The sequence below is a fragment of the Synchiropus splendidus genome, chromosome 17, assembly GCF_027744825.2.
Source record: "Synchiropus splendidus isolate RoL2022-P1 chromosome 17, RoL_Sspl_1.0, whole genome shotgun sequence".
NCBI classification, from domain to species: Eukaryota; Metazoa; Chordata; class Actinopteri; order Syngnathiformes; family Callionymidae; genus Synchiropus; species Synchiropus splendidus.
In genome coordinates this window covers 19,194,682-19,213,266 of record NC_071350.1, presented here as the reverse complement: position 1 = coordinate 19,213,266, position 18,585 = coordinate 19,194,682, and the positions used below count along the sequence as shown (strand labels likewise).

The following is an 18,585-nucleotide window of genomic DNA, read 5'->3' as shown; positions in this document are numbered from 1 at the left end:
CTGCAGGCGAGCACAACAACAGCGCCTCGCTCTCCTGCTCGCACCAACTCGCCGCACACGTCGCCTGCAGTTGTGCTGAGAGCAACTCCAGGCAGGTCCATCTGTCTCACCACAGAGCCAGAGTGGTGCGGACACACAAAGCCACCGCATGCCACGGAAAACTGCCTGATAACAGTGATTTACCAAGGGAAACTTGAGCGAGTCTTCGGTGTCACGGGCTACGATGGGGGGCTCTGACCCTCGACGACCTCCTGTCGCGGGATTTACTGCGCTGCGCTTCCCTAAACTCACCCGTGTTGACAGATGTGGGTGTGTCCAGTGTGTCCTGGGTCTGCCCCGGGGCCTCCTCCTCAAGGCCTGGTACACACCAAGCACAGTAGTAGTGGTTCGAGTTTGAGTCTTTCTCAGATGACTGAGCATGTAAACAGGTGTGTCATGAGAGTTTCAGCTGTTGCAGTGCATTATGGGAGTCATAGTCCAGGCGCATCTACGGTACCTATACGAACGAAAACACACCCGTCTGTTATAAACCATGTGACTGATCACGTGCGGCCATGCCTTGTTTACGCCACTGTTCTCCAATGTATCCACCAGGGGGAGCAGCCCAGAGTCAAGAGTTCATGACAACTCAAACATGGTGACTGTGGCGGAAGCATTTATCATGCAGCTCTTGCACAAAATAGGAAGCATTGTAGGAGGTGGTGGTCGGTGAGGCTGTTAAATGTCTGCCGTTGTTATGTCTTCTTTGTTTCTCATTAGAGCTACGTATCGGGTGGCTACAGCAACACTGCCCCCCATGGTTTCAGGTGGTACTGAAATACGGAGGAAATGAAGGCAGAGCACGGACAGAAGGCTGCGCCCGCATCCGTGTGGAACGCCACTAGACCATTGACACGTCATTGACAAGCAGCCACTCAGTTTTCACAGAGAAGAACTTTAATTAAATATAGTGAGAGTCCAAAAGTTATCTTACACTTCAAAGTTAAAAATAATGATAAAAATCAACACAATCATCTTTACAGTAGTTTCCTCTGTAGGTTTGTCCTCTACACCATACTGCAGATAATGTGTGTGTGTGTGTGTGTGTGAGTGTGTGTGTGAGGACCGTACGTACGGCTGCGCTCTACTGCTCTCGCCTCCTACTGTACACACACACACATATATATATATATATATATATGCGCCCACCATTGACGACTCACGTGACAATGACACGCACTCGCTCTCGCCACACAAACACAAGTGGTCTCCAGACGGGAAAATAAATAGTTGGCTCATCTCGAAGGCAAACGTGAAGGGAAATATACAGAGCGAGAACGGCGTTAGCATCAAGGCCCCCAATAGAAAACATTAGAAAACATGACGACAGGTATGAACATGTTAATGTCAGGAAATAAAAAAAAAACCCTGCTTTTCTTTTCTCTTCTACAAAACACAACATGGCTGTTGCTTGATCGACATGTGACTTATGGCTTCTGAACAAAAAACAATCATGTACAAAAACAAAGGGGTCATTCACAGTTTCTTTCAAACGTCACCGCCATATTGGTCAGAAGGGTGGCGCTAAGTGCCTTCAGACGGACGTCCTTCACCATGGCGACTCCTTCAGGTTTGGTCGTACCTTCCGCGGATCATCCTCGACGTCCGCACGTCGACGAGTCAGAGCAGTGACTCGCAGCTGAGCCTCGCTCGTGACGCTTCCTTCAAACATCTTTTTATGAAAAACAACAATTTTGGCTGCCGCACTACTCCTCTCCAGGCTCTCTTTGACTGTCGCCCCTGTTGGTTTTTAAACGCTCGCCTGTAACCTGCGTAAACCCGGTCGCAGGTTTATATTCATTTTCACTCCTGTACGTGACGTCTGTTTGGCTGGCGGATCAGTGCGATCTGATTGGCTCAGTCAAGTAGCATCACGCCACATTAGCATCCGCACTATTACGTGGGAGGAAGCGCTGAGAGCTGCTGCTGAGGTGGTCAGAGGAGGACACGTGACCCCCGGGCGGCGGCGGCAGGAGGACGAGGATCAGGAGGAGCTCCACAAGCCACGTCACAAATTAAGGCTTTGGCTGACAATAAACTAATGAGACACAAAACACAACAGATTGGCGGCGAGACGGATCATTCAGAACCAGGTCATCAGATGGTTGACAGGTCTTCAGTGACATGGCGAAGGTGAGTTCCTGGAGGTTCTGCTGGAGTCAGGGGTTCTGTTTCTAACTCAACACTTTCAAGTGAGTCTTTGAGACCTAACATGGCCGTCGTAGTTCGGCTGTCAGTCAAGAGCACCACCAGGTGTCGCTGGCCAACTCCACTGGGCAGTTAAGACTTGTGTGACGGAGGCTTCCCTGGCAGCAGCTGTCAGTCACAGACGTGAGGTCACAGAAAACAGCTGCTGCCGGGTCAAATCCTGAAGCCCCACACTCCTCACAGGCTTCGTGACAGGATGAACTCGGGCTGGACTTGAATCATGGAGCCAGAACGGAGCGTTCGGGGCGTCGAGTCATGACTCAGCAGATGTGACCAGGAGAACTCCACATGTCTCCTGCTGGACGGTGATTCCAGGTTCAGGTTCGGACTGTAAATATGGAGCTGACCACACCAGAGTTGCTTCCGTTGAGGAGGGTCAGCGGGCACTTTACAGGTGCCGACTATGAAACAGCATCACTTGGTGTCTAAAGGCCAAATCAACAGTCGCGTTGAAAAGTCCTGTGAGGAGCGTGAGGTCGACAGTGTCGTCTGCTGAGTCAGCAGGTTTTCATTTGGTGTCCCGAATATGTTCTAAATCCGACTGAATGGCGAGGAAAGAGGGTGCTGTGGTTTGGCAAGGTGAGTTTTGGCTTGAGTGTGTTGACTTGGTTTGACCTGCAGCCTCATCATCATCATCATCGTCTTCATCTTCATCATCAATGGGTCCGCGTCATATGAAATGCCTTCATGCGTCACCACACTTCATAAATAGAAAATCCTTCATGTGAAACATTCAAAGATCACAAAAGCACAAAAATAAAATTAAAAAAACACTTATGAGAGGAAGTGGATTTGTTTCAAAATAAAGCCACTTCCTGTGTCTGAGTCTGAACCTTGGCCATCCACTATAAAAGCATCGAGGTGAACAAAGTCCTGTTGGTTCTTGCCAGAGTCTGATGTTCCGTTGAGATTGTGTACAAAGGGCCTGAGTTGGGTTTGTTCCTTGGTTTTGGGTCGGGACGCCTCCGTCCCCCGCGAGCGGGGTGGGACTCGCACCGACGCCAGGGTGTGTGCTTGGTTTATCTCACACACAATTAGACACACACACCTTTACATGGGAGGGATGATCATTCCTGGGAGAGCTGTGGAGGAGAGAGAGCAGACGTCCGTCAGGAAACACATCAACATGGCTGACCATCTGCGCAGGCCGAGGTGAGGGACATGGGGGTCAGCCGTGCACGTGCATGAGTGTGTGTAAGCGTCAGGTCCAGACTCAAACCTTCCATGAAGAACTACACTACACATTCCATCGGAATCTGTCACACACACCTCCACGCTTGTGTATCTATCCTTGTGGGGACCTCTCCTGGCCATCACCCTTTCCCCAGCCTCTCCCCCTAAACCTAACCCTCAAAAACACGTGGCTCACCTGAACCGGGACCCAGATGGAATTAGGAGGTTTGAACCTGTGGGGACCGGCACAAGAATCGGTCCCCACGAGGCGGGATGTGCAAGTATGCGCACACTCTGTTGGCCCACATTAAAACACTGAAGCAAAGCGTAATAAAGCACTTGAGAAGAGGAAGAGAAACTCTGCCTGGGCGACGGCGTCAGCCTTCAGTGGAGTGGAGCAGCTGTCAGCGGTGATTGCGCCCTGCTATGCTGTCGCAGTGTGATCACTGTGTGTGTGTGTGTGAGTGTGACAGTGATGGTGCACGTGCTTCTCCAGTTGCAAGGTACTACATCTCAGGACGCTAAACAACAGAATGAAAGGAGAATCTGCCGCCCAACAGAGGCCAGCGAGAAGTTATGGAAGGACAGAGGAGAAGCTGGAGAGAGAGAGTGGAGTGGAGTGGATGGCAGGGTGAGGGGTGGTGGGAGGGTGAGAGACGGGGATCACTGTGAGCCACGTACTTCAGGTGAAGGCCAGGCCTTGTAGGGAGCTGGCTGTTGAGTACTTGCTCGAGTCCACAAATGTTTGATCTGCCAGGCATCGGAGAGAGAGAGAGAGAGAGAGAGAGAGAGAGGACAAAAAGAGAGGAGATGAGGGTTAAACAGAGGAAGAGGAGGAAACACAGGTGCAAAGAAAGAGTGAGGGGAGTCCCCATCAGCCTCATGACAACACCAGCTTCAGAAAGTAAGTGACTCAACAGAAGCAACGCCGGGCCTGGGGGCCACGTGGGGCCCTCTGGTGACCCCTGAGTGGCCCTTCCAGCGCAGTGTTGAACTAGTCTGGCTCAATGCTCATATCTACAGCACATCTTCATCACGGTTCGATAACAGTCAAGTGTCTCCCTGACGTGTACTGCCCCCCACCCCACCACACCCCTCTGACAGGCTGCTGTCATGGTAATTACCTTGGAGCCCGTTGCCGTTGGCGCTGGTACAGGACGGAGGAGGGGAAGAGGAGGGCCGGACCACCGGGGCGAAGGCGGACTTCTGCTTAACTGCCGCTGACACCATGTTGGCGGGGGAGAAGGAGAAGACGCCAGAGGAGGAGGAGCAGTTGGAGGGGAGGGAGGTGGAGGAGGCCATGGTGGGGCTGGACGGGACGACTGGGGGCGGACACAGACCAGGAAGGGGAGAGAGAGTAAAGCAGCGGTTTGATTTTCCCCTCCGGCTGTAATGGCTGTGTACTCACTGGCGTACGGCGAGTTGGCGGCGGAGCCGTTGAGGAAGGTGGGCGAGCCGCCCAGGTTGGTCATGCCCGTGTTGTTGGCGTAGCCGTTCATGGTGCTGGTCACCGAGGTGTAGCTGCTCTGCTGCGGCGTGGTGCTCGGCACGTAGCCGTGCGGCGACACGCTGCTGCTGCTGCGCACGAAACCTGGAGGCAGGAGGCGCGTCAGCGGCGGCAGGTCGGCGGTCGGCGAGTCAGCAGAGAGGGCCTCACCCTGATTGGCCTGCGTGGTCTCGGAGACGTTGACGGACAGCTGACCGGTGAAGGAGTTGACCCCCATCATGCCGCTGTGGGCGGAGCCTGGCAGCTGGGTGTGACCCCGGGGGACGCTGTAGAGCGCTTCTGCGATGTCAGCGGCACGTTTCAGGATGATCTCCTGCACAGAAGAGAGTGTGACCTTGAGACTCAGGATGGAGGTCGTGTGGACCCGGCGCAGGTCAGGAGGTCAAAGCAAGGAAGGAAAAATCATGTGACCAAGTTCTCATGTCTACATACCAAGCAATAATAATACTGAGAGGCTAAAATGAGTTCAGAGCTAGCCTCACAAGATTTCCTTCTTCTCTCCTCCATGTAACCCTGCAGCATCCAGATCCACTCAGTTCCCTCCAGACTCTTACCTGGTTGTTGTGAGGCAGCCCGTACAGAGCTTCCACCAGGTCCGCGGCTCGCTTCAAAATCACCTCCTGCAGCAGAAGCAGAGCAGGAAGTGAGAGTGAGGTCACCTGAGGGCAGCGGCGTCTGTTTAACCAGCGATTATTGGCCAGGTGACAGGTGTTTAAGTGCTCCGCAGCGCCTTCACACCCGAGGATCTCCCGCCAACAAAGGTCACACAAACAAAACTCATTTTCGGCTCGTCCTCCTCCTCGCCCTTCATCGCTCGCCTCTTCCCGACTCCGCCAAGTCCCTTTATTGTTTCCTCCGCCCACCCGCCCGCCCGCCGCTCATATCGCGGGGTCTAAGGTGTCTTGTTTAACAGTTCATGTGTTGTTGTTTCCCCAGCGTGAGGCGACAGAGAGAGAATGACTCTCTGCTTCACAGCATTAACCTGCACGGTTGGCGTGTTGGTGCGGGAACATATTGCCTCTCCATCTCGGTGTGTGTGTGTGAGGTCAGCGAGCCGGTCAGCAGATTCAGCGCGACGGCCTGTGGAGCTAAATTCAATCTTTTGCACGTTATTATGGGCGAGCTGGCGCTCAGTTAACCTCCCATTACTGGACCGGAGAGCAGCTCATTCACAGAAACCTGAGCCGCGGCGCTTCCAGTAAGGCGGCTGCAGATAAACGGGAAGGAAAGATGATCCGCCGGTGACATCATCATGATCGGGTCTGCGGCTCCTGTCAGTCAGCTGATCGATGACTCTCAGCCCCCCCACTGCTAACACGATCTGCACCCATCAACCAGACCTCATGAGATTCAGCCTAATCTGCTGCCCACAGAACAAGAGTTGGATACAACAGCAAGCTCCTCTCTAAGTGTTAAAACTGTCATAAATGTAAAAAAAAACCCACAAAAATAAAAACCAATGCTTGGACTTGGTGACTTGGTGAGGTGACAATCTGGACTGGAACAATGGACTGTCAAACACCTCTTTCTTCTGAGTCCACAGCCTTCCAAATGTCTCCTCATTGTCGAGTTTAATAACTCACTATATTTCCATGACCATGTGACAGGTACGTGTTTTATGGTGAGATGCAGCAGAGCTTATTATAGCTGTGCTCTTTTTGCATCTTATGGGATGTTCTACTCTACATCATATTTAATACACAAATTTAAATAAAAAATAAGTAAATAAAAATCCTTCAGAACAATTCTGTACACAAATGATTTTATATGTACTATAACGCATATCAAAAATATAATAGAATGAAACTGAACTAAAATAAGCAAAAACAAAATAATAAACAAAATATAATAAAAAAAATTAGCATCTAAATGTAAGTAGATAAATAAAAGTAATAAAATGATTATTTAAAAAAAGGAAAACTGCAGTAAACAACTGAAAATATCTAAAAATAAAATATAATATAATCATAAAATATATAATATATATATATTTTTATATATATAAAATATATATATATAAAATACTGCATTATTATTTCCAATACGTCAGGTCAGATCAGGTTATCATGAATATCCGGAGCTGATTCAGTAAGTCATATGAAAGTTATGTAAAGTAACGACACAATCCAAGATAAACCAAACCTCTTCTTTGGAATTAAAATCATACGAGAACCGTGGGGACGTGACCAGACCAAAGCAGAGTCCAACAGCGCGGCAGCCACACAGTCTCCTGAGCTGAAGCTTTCTCACCTCTTGTTCCATATTTTGAGGCCAAAACAATGGTTTGTCACTTTTCATTTCTTCCTTCTGATTCATCCTCCTTTCATCCAAATTTATCATCCCAAATCCAGAGCTGCGGCGACCTTGACCTCCGACCTGCCGCATCAGGCTGTCGATCAAGGGGCCCCGTGTTCGACGGCGGATTGTGACAGACGAGTGACAGAGGCGCCGGCTCCCCCCGCCGACATTTTAAAGATTTAAAATCTCATTTACATTGTTTTGCATTGGCGCTGATGCTTCAGGGACAGTTGTCAATCACCGGCGCTCGCCGCTCTGGGTTTAAAAATAATCTGTGATTGAAGAGATCAACTGCTGGAGATGTCGAGCGAGATTACCGGACCTGGCGCTGACAGCCGGGTCGAATCGTGAGGAGAGGAAGACGGATGCGCCGGCAGCTCGCGAGGAGACCGAGGTGTCCGGCTGCTTTTACTGTCTGAGTTATGAGCAGCTCTAATGTGATAACCAAACATTAAAGACACACATGTTGTAGGCATTAGCGGCGGGAAGCGCTGAGCGGAGCATGGGCCGGGTCAGGCGTGCGCGTCGCGTGCGTGCGCCGGGCCAGCGCAGACATGACACACACATGACTTATTCCTCCCTAATGCCGCTACATTAGAGGCTTGATCCGCTTCTAATGTGCCATTAGAGACGGCGTACATGCAGGGTCACACCTTGGACAGGGATGATGTCATGCATTACATGTGGCCTCAGATGGATGTGGGGGGCGCTCACACGCACGCTCACGCACATGTATGGGCAAGGGTGGCGCTCACACATCCTCTGGGGGCTCGTCTTCCCGCGGCAGGAGCCAGGGACCCCGAGAGGACGCGTCTCTCCCAGCAGTGTGGATGAAAACTGATTTATTTTGAAGGAGCCGCCGACTTCACATGCATGTTAGTGCAGACGCTGACATCAGGGTGAGGGATGGAGTTGTTAGACTGAGTTAGCTGAGTAGCAGCCGAGGAAGCCGTCAATCACCCCAAAATATTGGGTAAATCATGGAGCGCACGTTTGGACGGGTGTGAGCCAGGACCTGAGCAGCACTCGGAAACAAAACTAACAGGCATTTTATTATGATTAGAGGTGAGAAACACATGAAGTAGGGATCAAGCATAATGAAAAAATATCTTGGATGAGATAAAAATAACACAACCTAGTCAGAAAAATTGACAATAAACATGAAATTCCTGAGAAGCAAAAATATAATAAGTAAGATTAAAAGATGACTATTTAAAAAATTTGGAGAATAATGACTTAAGAAAAGTATTTATCAAAATTCCATTCAAATGTTAAACAGATAATAGTGATGATAATTGTTATTATTAATACATAATAATAATAAGTTTTTTATTTCCTTCATTTTATTTTTCTCTGTTGACCACTGTCATGATGGAAAGAAAGCAGTTTTCAACTTTGTGAGCAGAAATTGTGTGTGACGTTGACAAAATGATTAAAATACACTTGGATGTCAGTCACTCCAACTGAAGCAGCCGGGACCCACTATCAGAGCTGACGGGGCCGTGAGATGGTGCTGACAGAACCTGGCAGCAGAAGCTGGCTCTGAGCTCCAGTCCAGCAAAACCCCCCAAATGTTCACTGAGCAATTACGGAATATGGTCTGTCCTCTTGTAATCCTCTCATCCACTCTGCTGCCCCGTCTGTCCGAGCCGTCGCTGCCTGTCGGCCGCCTTTATGGTGCAACAAACGCTGCTTCAATAAAGCAGCTGATCAATATCGTCTGCAGGAAGCAGGCGTGTGTGTGTGTGGCGCCAAACAAAACGGCCCATATTCCCATCACCGCCCACAGCAGCGGCGAATCATCAATCCCGAGGCCTGGACGCGTCTCTCCTGCTGCTTAGAAACTCATGAACGCCATCTCAATCACCACTTGTGCTAGGACAGACAGGAGAAGGAGTTACCGTAACTCCCGGACTATCGAGCGCACTGGAATATAAGCCTGATGTAAGAAGGAAAATTGATTTGTTCAGACATAAGCTGCACTGGTCTGTCTAGAAAGCTCAGTGATTCCTGTGTACCGGACTTGAAAACGCTTGAGGATCACTTCTAAACTAGTTTAGGAAACAGCTCCAACAATGACATGTTCTGAACTCCAGTCATGCCGCCAATATAATTAAACTCCTCACATCGGTTATTCACATTGAAGCGCTCAAAATGTGCCGCTTTCTACCGCGAGTCTGAAGTTCTGCAACGGTGCCTTCGGAGCGCTGTAAGGTGAATAGTGATTTCAACACTGGAGTTATTTCACTGAAAGTCCAACTGACGTCATGACAATAACCGCATCACACTGTACTTAAAATCATGGTTCTTATTCCAATCGCAATGTATCGTATCATGGCTCCTCTATCAGGAGATACCGGCCAATACACGGCCCTATTACGCACGTCCAAGCGTATAAGCCGCAGGATTCAGACCTCGAGAAAAAAACTAGCGACCTATGGTCCAGACTTGATGGTAAGTCTAGTGACAAACGCCTACTACTTACAAGACACACCCGACCCACTTGCCGACTGTGAGTCTCTATGAGCGACCGTGCTGGTCGGGCTCTCTCTGAGGAGCCCGAGCAGAGGAGGGAGCTTCCAGCCGACGCACTATTCACACGCTCAGAGAGATCTTGAAACGCCGCCCGGAGGATACACAAACAAGATGGTTGGTTTGCTTTCAAAGCATAACTTGTCGTTTTGAGTTAATAGCTCCCATCTGTCATGCTTTTGACTCGCTGCTTGTTGTGATTAACAAATAAGCAGATATTCTTTTCTGATCCGATGACACCAGAGTTTAAACAAAGTTGGTGTGCAGCGCCGACATCACCCTCCAATCCAACAATGGCATGAGCACATGAAAGAGCAGGTTGAACTGGGCCTACCTTCGGCAGTCTCTCGGGGTCCCCGGGGTGGCGGGGAATGACCTTCTGAAGCCTCTGGAAACCGTAGTCGATAGTTGGCTCGTTCAGCGCTGCAGACAAAAGAGAGGAGCCGTGATGAGAAACCCAGCATGTTTGTTTGTTCCCTCACTTTTCCCTTGATTCAAACACAACCGGCTCCAACCTCATGAAATCACCAATATTCCTGGAAGTGTCTGGAGAACAGTGCGTCTTTACTGGTGACCTCATCCTGCACTTGTGGGTGTAACTAAAAGCCCAATCAATAGAACCATTGCCGGGTCTTAAAGGGTAGATTCACACTTTTTCATGTCTCTCTTTAGTCAATAATCAGGCTCCCATAAGAGCAGCCAAACCATAAACCTCACGCTGCAGTAATTCAGTCAGCTCCCACCAACAATCTCTCGTCACCCTGTGATATATTTGTATGTTCATCACACTGAGCCACAGGAAAGGGGGTTTAAATTGACATTAAAGATCCTATCCTTTTCCTCATGCAGCAATTGGAGCCAAAAAAGTGAGTCGCAGCGGCTCCATTTCAGATCACTGCTACACAGACGACCCAGAGCAAAGGAAAGCCATTGATATTGAGTGCATCACATGTATTGGATGAGAGGTGTGCCTCCTGGCTCAGCTCAAAAATAATTTGTTGAATATCCATGTCTTTTTGAGTCATTATTAAAAAGTCTTCCAGCGATGTCCACTAGGGGGAGGCCCCAGGGTAGACCCAGGTAACACTGGGGCATTGAAGTGGGAACATGTCAGGATTCTTCTGGGCTTCTTTACCTGGCCTGCTGCCCCCTCAACTGGAGACAGACAAATGTTTGGGTGTTATACTGACTTGGTCATACTGTTGCGTGTTGCTTTCTTAGGTCTACATGAACAAAGACAGCGCAGCTGAGTCTTGGCTCCCCGACAGGAGCTCCAGATTTCCCCAGACCCAGCCCTGATCCAGATGGCTTTCCAGGCGAGTTAGCTGCGAGTGATAGTCAACTCTTCCTCTCACGACCCCAGCTGTTCCCACAGTGGAACTGGTGGCCAGAATTGTGAACGCTCCACCAGAACATGAGGTTCAGACAGCGACCATGAGAGTGGAGGACTGAGTGATGAAGACTGAGAGCTGACAGCCTCATGCAGTGCCAACCCGCTTCACGCTTCTAAATCAATACGTCCGTCGCTCGGTTTACACTTGTTCATCTGCGCTCGCTGCAAAGTTGCCGCGTGATTCTGGGACACGGAGGACGGACGGAGAGAAGCTCCAGTGCCTGCAGCTGGATCTGGACCTGTCCACACGTGCACTGATGAACGACTTGCAGCTGTGTTTTCATTGTTTGTGCACATGTTTTAGATCCATTTTCACATCACATCGCACCCAAGTACGCAAGTCTTTTGTCTTTGGAGCCTGACCACCCAATTTGTTCGCAGCGACACGCAGTCCTCGCCAGCCCTCCTGTTGAACTTCATTACTCTGTCATGAGGGGGCCAAAATCCAAGCTCTGAGGAATCAGCACGTTGTGGTTTGTGAAGAAGACGAGCGAAGGGAGAGGAAGTGAGAGCATGTGTTTGAAAAAAGTAAAAAAGCCTTTATGGTTCAGTGAACTACAGCTGGGAGAGCAACCGACAAACTCAACTGCCAAGCTCCGGCCGGAGCTGGAGACGAGTGCCGACTCGGCTGAATCCTGAAGCCATTCAGAAAACTGTTGACACATCTGCTCGAGTGCCGGGAAAGCTGCGGTGTCGTGGGGTTCACGAGTGAGGGACGGTTGACTTGAGCGCTTCAGTCTGGGACTCGACACGGAGAAGACAGAGACTCAGCCTCTGCTCCGCAGCAGCACGGGAGGCCACCTGATCAGGATGTCTCCTGGATAGTCTGGGCCCCGGGGGCGACCCGAGGCTGGAGGGATTACCTCTCTCTCAGTTTCTGAGGAAACGGATGTTTACTCTGGCTGCTGCCCCTCGACCCAGCCTTGGACGCTGTGTGTCCGAACACCAACCTTCAGAGTCTTCTGACTCGCTCCACAGGTTGAGATGAGCGAGTGAAAATGTCTCTCCCACAGTGGACACTCAGCACATGACAGGTGCTGGAGTTACTGACATGCTAGATCCTGACATCCTCCACCGGCCGTCTGACCTTGAACGCATCCCAGCATGATCCACGCCCCCCCCTCTCATTTACAAGCACCTCCTTCTGTTCAGCTTTGCCCCCGACTCTCCAGCACTGATGTCACATCCATCCGTCCATCCATCCATGCTGCACCCCTCTTACCCCCCCACCCCGCCGCTCAGAGCTGCCTCCAAATCAATACTCATAGAAGTTTCATGAGGACCGACCCTCCTCTCCGGTTTCACAATAAAAACCTGAACTGATGAGTGAGACAGGGTCCAGCGCCTGCGCCGCTGGTTTGGGAACATCTGTGGCGTCTCTGTGAATGCATTATAACAAGGTGACATTTATTCTTTGGAAACAAGAAAGGCGTTTTGTTTTTTTTCTGAACGGCGGGGAAGGAGTGATGTAGAAGAAAAAGAGGAGGAGGAGGAGAAGGTGTGGGGAGATCGATTCTCTGGCCAGCCAGCAGTTCAATACCACTGAATTATTGCTTCATTCTCCCTTATGAAACGAGATCTTTTTCTATCTCACTCTTCGTCTCTGGTGACTTTCTGTGTGTTTGTATATAGAGCTGTGTGTATCTGCATGCCTGGCACTGTGTCTCCCGGACGGATCAATACTCAACAATCTTTCACATTTCAGTCTCTTTTTAAGGCCGTTTCTGCACCTGTGTCTACAAAAACTTGCTGCCGAGACCATACAGCGAGAAGCCGCCCTCACGCATGCAGCAGAGACAGTCTTCCTCCCTCGCGCCGTCTGAACGGGATCAATGAGGGCGCAAACTGAGCAGAGTTATAATTTTGCTTTTTATGAATCAATTTGTTTGGGAAAAAAAGGATCAAATAATCTTTGTTTTATTTGTGCAACTCAGAGTTTAGCCCTGTATGTTTGGACTGTGGGAGGAAACCAGAGAGCGAAGAGAAAAGCGCAAAAGAGCCGGACTGGAGGTCCAGGAGGCCACACACAAAAGGCATATTGACAGCTAAACTGATAACAGTTGCCGCTTCTGTGACTGCGTACAAAACGCTGACTCCAGGGATATTTCCGTCTTAATAAAAGGGATGGGTCTTCCCTCTCTGGTGTCATTAGAATTCCTCCAGCAGAGTCACAGCTATAGATTCCTTCTGACTGTAAGTCAGCTCATGTTGGGAGTGTGAGTGTGTGTGTGTGTGTAAGGCCTGGTGTGCATTTATTGATTGTCACTTTGTACCACTGTGTGTTTGTAGGAGTGTGTGATGTTGCGAATGTTAATGTCTCCCACCAGGCAGATGCAGCAGCCATACGGCGCGCGCGTGTGTGTGTGTGAGTGTGTGTGTGTGTGTGCCATCTGCCAACCAGAGTGTGGACCATCTTCCTCTCATATCTCTGTGATTTACAGTGCCGTTCAACTGTGTTTGAAAGTGTGTGAGCTAACAAGCGTCAGGCATGACCCCTGCAACACGTGCGTGTGTGTGTGTGAAATACTCTGGTGTTTCATTGCGAGGACCGTGCGCCTGCAGGCCATCGTAGAGAAAGCATTCACAACCAGCGACAGCCAATCAGCACGAAGCGCTGCGACCTTTCACCGCCGACTCTCATGGAGAACCCCTAGAGGCAGGGTCAGGGAACTGCTCGAACCGGCTGCCTTTTTTCTGGGTCACATGCTGAAGTCATCAACCAATCACAGGGTCACACGGGGTCATTTCCAGCCAATCGGAGCCTCGCCTCGGGCCCGCACCACAGCTGCAACCCACCCTGGCTGCAACTTGTTGAGAGCTTATCCTGGCTTTTTTCAGCAAAGGTGAATGAGCTCAAGAGCTCCGATTTGGTCTCAAATCTGGGTGAGTAACTGACTGAGTGGCGGTAAAACGGAGGAGTCTTTTTTTTACATCCTGTGAGCGCATCAGTCAGGTGCACAGCTCTAAAAAAGCTGGCTGTAAAATAGGGTTAGTTTCACCTCTATTGATTAGGTCAAATCGATATCTATATCTTTGCTTTATGACCAGCATCATTAAATTTCCTATAGTGGGAAGGATCCATACTGGAGCCGATAAATGACGTCATGATGTCATCACCGTGTTGAGTGGATCAATACCAGACATGGCCTCACCTCCGTCCGCTGCCACACGTGTGTGAGCGACACACACACACACACACAGACTTGTATCGCTGTCCTTGTGGGGACATTGTGAGGTTTCTCATTGAAACTGACATTTCCTCAGCCTCTCCCCCTGAACCTAACCCTCCAAAACACATGGCTCACCTGAAGCAGACCCAATAAACCCACTTATAAAGACCCAGTTGTTTTGAAGTCTGCATCCTCAAGTTGAGGTTTGGACCTGTGGGGACTGGAAAAAGCTCCCCACGAAGACAAGGATAGTGTTTCGTCAAGAATTGGTCTCCCACGAGACCGTCTTACTATCTTAGTGAGGACCGTCATTGACATACATTAACATCACCCTTTCCCCAGCCTCTCCCCCTAAGCATCCAAAACACATGGCTAAGCTTCACCTGTACTCTGAAGCAAACTAAAACCCAGTGATAATAACCAGGCTATTTTGTAGTTTTAACCCTCAGAATGCGACTTGACAAAGTGAGGAGCGGCCACACACACACACACACACATGGGCGCGTGTGCGCTCACCTGGGCACACGCACACACACACACACACACACACACACACACACACGGGCGTGCGTGCGCTCACCTGGGCACACGCACACACACACACAGACAGACACGGGCGCGCGTGTGCTCACCTGGGCACACGCACACACACACACAGACAGACACGGGCGCGCGTGCGCTCACCTGGGTGGCGGAGTGAGGAGGCAGACCTGACGCATGAGTGTGTGTGGGTGTGTTGTTCTCACGTGCTTGTTAGTAAACGGGGAGTTCTGGATGATTTCACTAATGGCTTCAACATGGACGACCATAAAGAGCAGACTGTTTAATTGCAGCTGCTTTTAACAAGCCTCTGATTATGGCAGCATGCTAACGAGTGTGGCTCGTTAATGTTGACTAATCTGCAGTCGTTAGTTCAACAGTGTTCGGCCCAAAAGTGAACTGGAACTTGTGCATCCAGCTCCTCCACACACACACACACAGGTCTGTATTTCTCTCCTCTGAACCAAACTGAAACCCAGTTATTCTGAAGTTTTCATCCTCAAACTAAAGCTTAATCATGTGGGGTCCGGTCCCCACAAGGCAGGATAAAGTAAGCGCACACACACCACTCACTCCATGCGACTGTGTCTCAAGCCTCACCTCAGGCAGACAGCGTGTGTTCGGCGTCTCACACTCACCTGTGTAGATGAACCTTCCGGGCGTTCCCTTGCAGAACTGTTTGGACTTGTAGGACAGAGTGACCTCCACGACCCCGGGGATGTGCCGCGGAGGCGTCTGCACTCGGATGGCGTGAGGCGTTATCAACTGGTGGAGGAGAGACGCGGAAGAGGAGACGTCCACATTAATGTCGCGGCCAGACCAGTGCAGCTGGGTTTAGTCATATGGTTTAAATTTTCTGGCAAATGAACTGGCAACTCCATGCATGAACCCGTCCATTTATGATGCTTTCACGTCAACTTGTTATAGTTGAACCAACCATTCAACTGTTACTTGAAATAATTATATTGGGGTGATGCTAAAAAGCATGTTTTAAACATGATTCATATTAGCTTCTCTCACAACGCTGGGCTTTGGTTGAGGTTTATCAGGCAATTGATACATTTCAAATCATATTTTTCATAGCAAATGTTTCATTTAATAGAAAGTTCAGATTTTCTAAACAATGTGATGAAAGTGCATGATTCAGACTTCAGCTGAAAAAAAGTCCACTTTCAGTTGCCAATCTTTTCCTTCACCATGTCTCTTGAAAGCTGATTGAGAGACATGTGGTGTGATCTCAGAGAGCTGTAATGACCATGGTCCTGTGTCTTCAGCAGACTTGGAGCTGAGCAGAGAACCATCACCAACACTCTGGCGTCCGCCCAGTCACCGTAGTGGAGCGAGTGAACCTCTGCTTGGCCAGAGTCCAGCCTGGACGGCAGCGTGCAGAGAGCTGAGTCAGTCTGAACTGAACTGACTCTGTACACATGTGAGTGCGTGTAAGTGCTGCTCTCAACACTGTCAACAGAGGCCTGCTCTCTTAAATCACGCACACACCAGCGTCATGCCAGCGCACACACACACTAACTTGACGTTGTTGTTGGATGGAGGCCATCGTTCGCAGCGCGCGGTGAGTGGAGTCAGAAGACAAACAAACAGTCAGTGAAGGAGCGGAGACAGGGAGAAGTGTGACGGTGTGAGATGAGCTCTGCGCTTCCCTCAGCTCTCCCAGGGAGAGAGGACCACGGTGAGACCTGCACACTCACCTCGCTCCAGACCAGCATGGTCCCGAAGATGACCTGCAGCCCGTCGAAGAAGTTGTCTCCTATGATGATGACCGTCGCCCCTCCCGTGGTCCATCCTTCACTGGGGCTGATCGCTTTGATACAAGGAGCTGCTCCTGACCCAAAGGACAAGAGGGAAGAACAGCACTTGCATAAGTTCAGTGGTGATCATGATGTAGAGCATCCAGCCGCTTCAGTCAGCAGTGTGGCACAACACAAGTCAGCCATGTGACGGACGTATTTCCAGCTTGACCACCACCACCAATGACACATGATCCAGGAACATGTGTTAACCCTCTGAAGCACAGACCATGGAACAGTTGACAGATAGCTCTGGTTCTTAAAAACGGAGGGCTTTATTGGTCCTTGAGAAGAATTTAAAATCATCAATATTCATATATGTATATCATACAAAATATCTGATCAGCAGCCACATCAAAAGTCTTATTTGAATAATAATCTTTTTTTGTTGTCGATGTTATCAATGACATCAACTAATCGTTATAGCCCTAAAGAGTAATAAGTCATTATAAATGCGTAATAAGTACAAGACAGTTTTCCACCATGGTCTATTTCAGTCAGCTAAAAATGCAGTCATTTGTTCCAACAAAACCCCAAATATCTCATTTGACACACAGTATGTGTTTGTTAAAGTGACAACATGTTGATATGAATGGAAACTGAGTCAGTTTTCTAACCAGTTACTGACCTCATGTTTGATAAAAACCTTGAAATAAAGGATTTTACCACCATAATTAATCAATGACGTAGCTTTACAGCAAAAACAAACATGTTTTAAAATGAAGTTGAGACAAAATAACGTATTTAGAGGGTGGAATTCTTCTCACTGGACAGAGGGAAACTGCAGAGAAAATCTGTCATATTCTCAACTCCAGTCCTCTTCTGTGAGGCTGCACTTCAATAGGGAGGGAGCCTCCTGTGTAATCTCATCTGATCTAATCCCATATCATAATGATTGTGAGTGAGAGTGTGATTATCTGACTCCAGGTGAATGAAAACAAGCCTCCCAGACTGGATGCTGTTGACGTGTAATGACATTAGGTCTGAGAGCCTTCCTCTCGCAAGGCTCCAGATCTGGACCAGTGTGTGAGACGGAGAGAGTTTTAGTGGCTCGGATTAGCCAGATGGAGGGGCAGGAATCACCTGATAGGATTAAACCATCAACCATCTGGTGGGCATGCTGCTCAGACTGACACCACACACACACGCACGCTGGTGGTACCGTGCTCGAGGTAAGATGGAGTCCCTTCCACCGGGTCCAGTCGGCGGGCCCGTCGGCCATGTTTGGAGTTGTTGTGGACGAACATGTTGTCGGAGACTGAGAGGACGTGACCTTCCACGCTCACTGTGGTCGAGACCACCACCTGCAGAGGAGCAAAGATTGAGGTGAGGCGAGGAAGAGGAGCCCAGTGAGAAGATCAGGGATGGTGTGAACTGCTGGTGTGAAAGCTGCTCCGAGTTAACCATGCACTTAGCACCCCACTCTAAGATCACCACCAAGTGGAGCCTAATAAAGAAAGAAGCACAGCGGAGAGGACGGAAGACAAAAAGCTCGAGGGAGGAGAGGAGGGGGGCGGGAGGGGCGGCAAGCGTGAAAAACTTAAAAAGTAATGTGTTATCATTGCTATCACCATCATACTGAGCACAGACCGAGCTGCCGCCGCCGCGTGCGTGCGTGTGTGTGTGTGTACACGTGGTGTCTATCCTCCTCTGTTCAATAGTTCCTGAAAGGTCCGGCCCTTAATTATCTAGCAGGGAAACAGAGCTGTCTTCTTTGGTTCCACTACAATAGAGCTGCACAATTAGAGCGCAGATACTGTCACACGCTCGCTACTGTATAACTCTCTTTGTCCAGCACACACAGGAACATGCGTGGAGAAGAGGAATGCACATCTCTTTTCTGCCGCTCTCACACCGTAATAAATCCGTCAGCATCTCCCGCGTCTGCACTCGAGCTCAAGTGGAGTCTTCCTGAAGATA

General features: G+C 49.6%; 1 protein-coding gene across 6 annotated transcripts in view; it reads right to left on the bottom strand.

The window, feature by feature from the left end:
- Nucleotides 1-806: 806 nt before the first annotated feature.
- The window catches only part of LOC128748116 (transcription factor COE1-A-like), a 75,166-nt gene continuing 57,387 nt past the window's right edge, over nt 807-18,585 (bottom strand). For 2 of the 6 annotated variants that reach the window (XM_053846513.1, XM_053846514.1), the window contains exons 10-18: nt 17,828-17,969; nt 16,567-16,700; nt 15,499-15,625; nt 10,092-10,180; nt 5,482-5,547; nt 4,829-5,240; nt 4,545-4,742; nt 4,102-4,170; nt 807-3,329 (exon numbers count right to left, since the gene is read on the bottom strand). In XM_053846513.1, coding sequence (XP_053702488.1) covers nt 4,103-4,170; nt 4,545-4,742; nt 4,829-5,240; nt 5,482-5,547; nt 10,092-10,180; nt 15,499-15,625; nt 16,567-16,700; nt 17,828-17,969 — 1,236 coding nt within the window. In that variant the 3' untranslated portion in view covers nt 807-3,329; nt 4,102. The remainder of the gene's footprint in view (nt 3,330-4,101; nt 4,171-4,544; nt 4,743-4,828; nt 5,241-5,481; nt 5,548-10,091; nt 10,181-15,498; nt 15,626-16,566; nt 16,701-17,827; nt 17,970-18,585) is intronic. The other 4 variants (XM_053846515.1, XM_053846516.1, XM_053846517.1 and 1 more) reach the window with 4 other exon arrangements.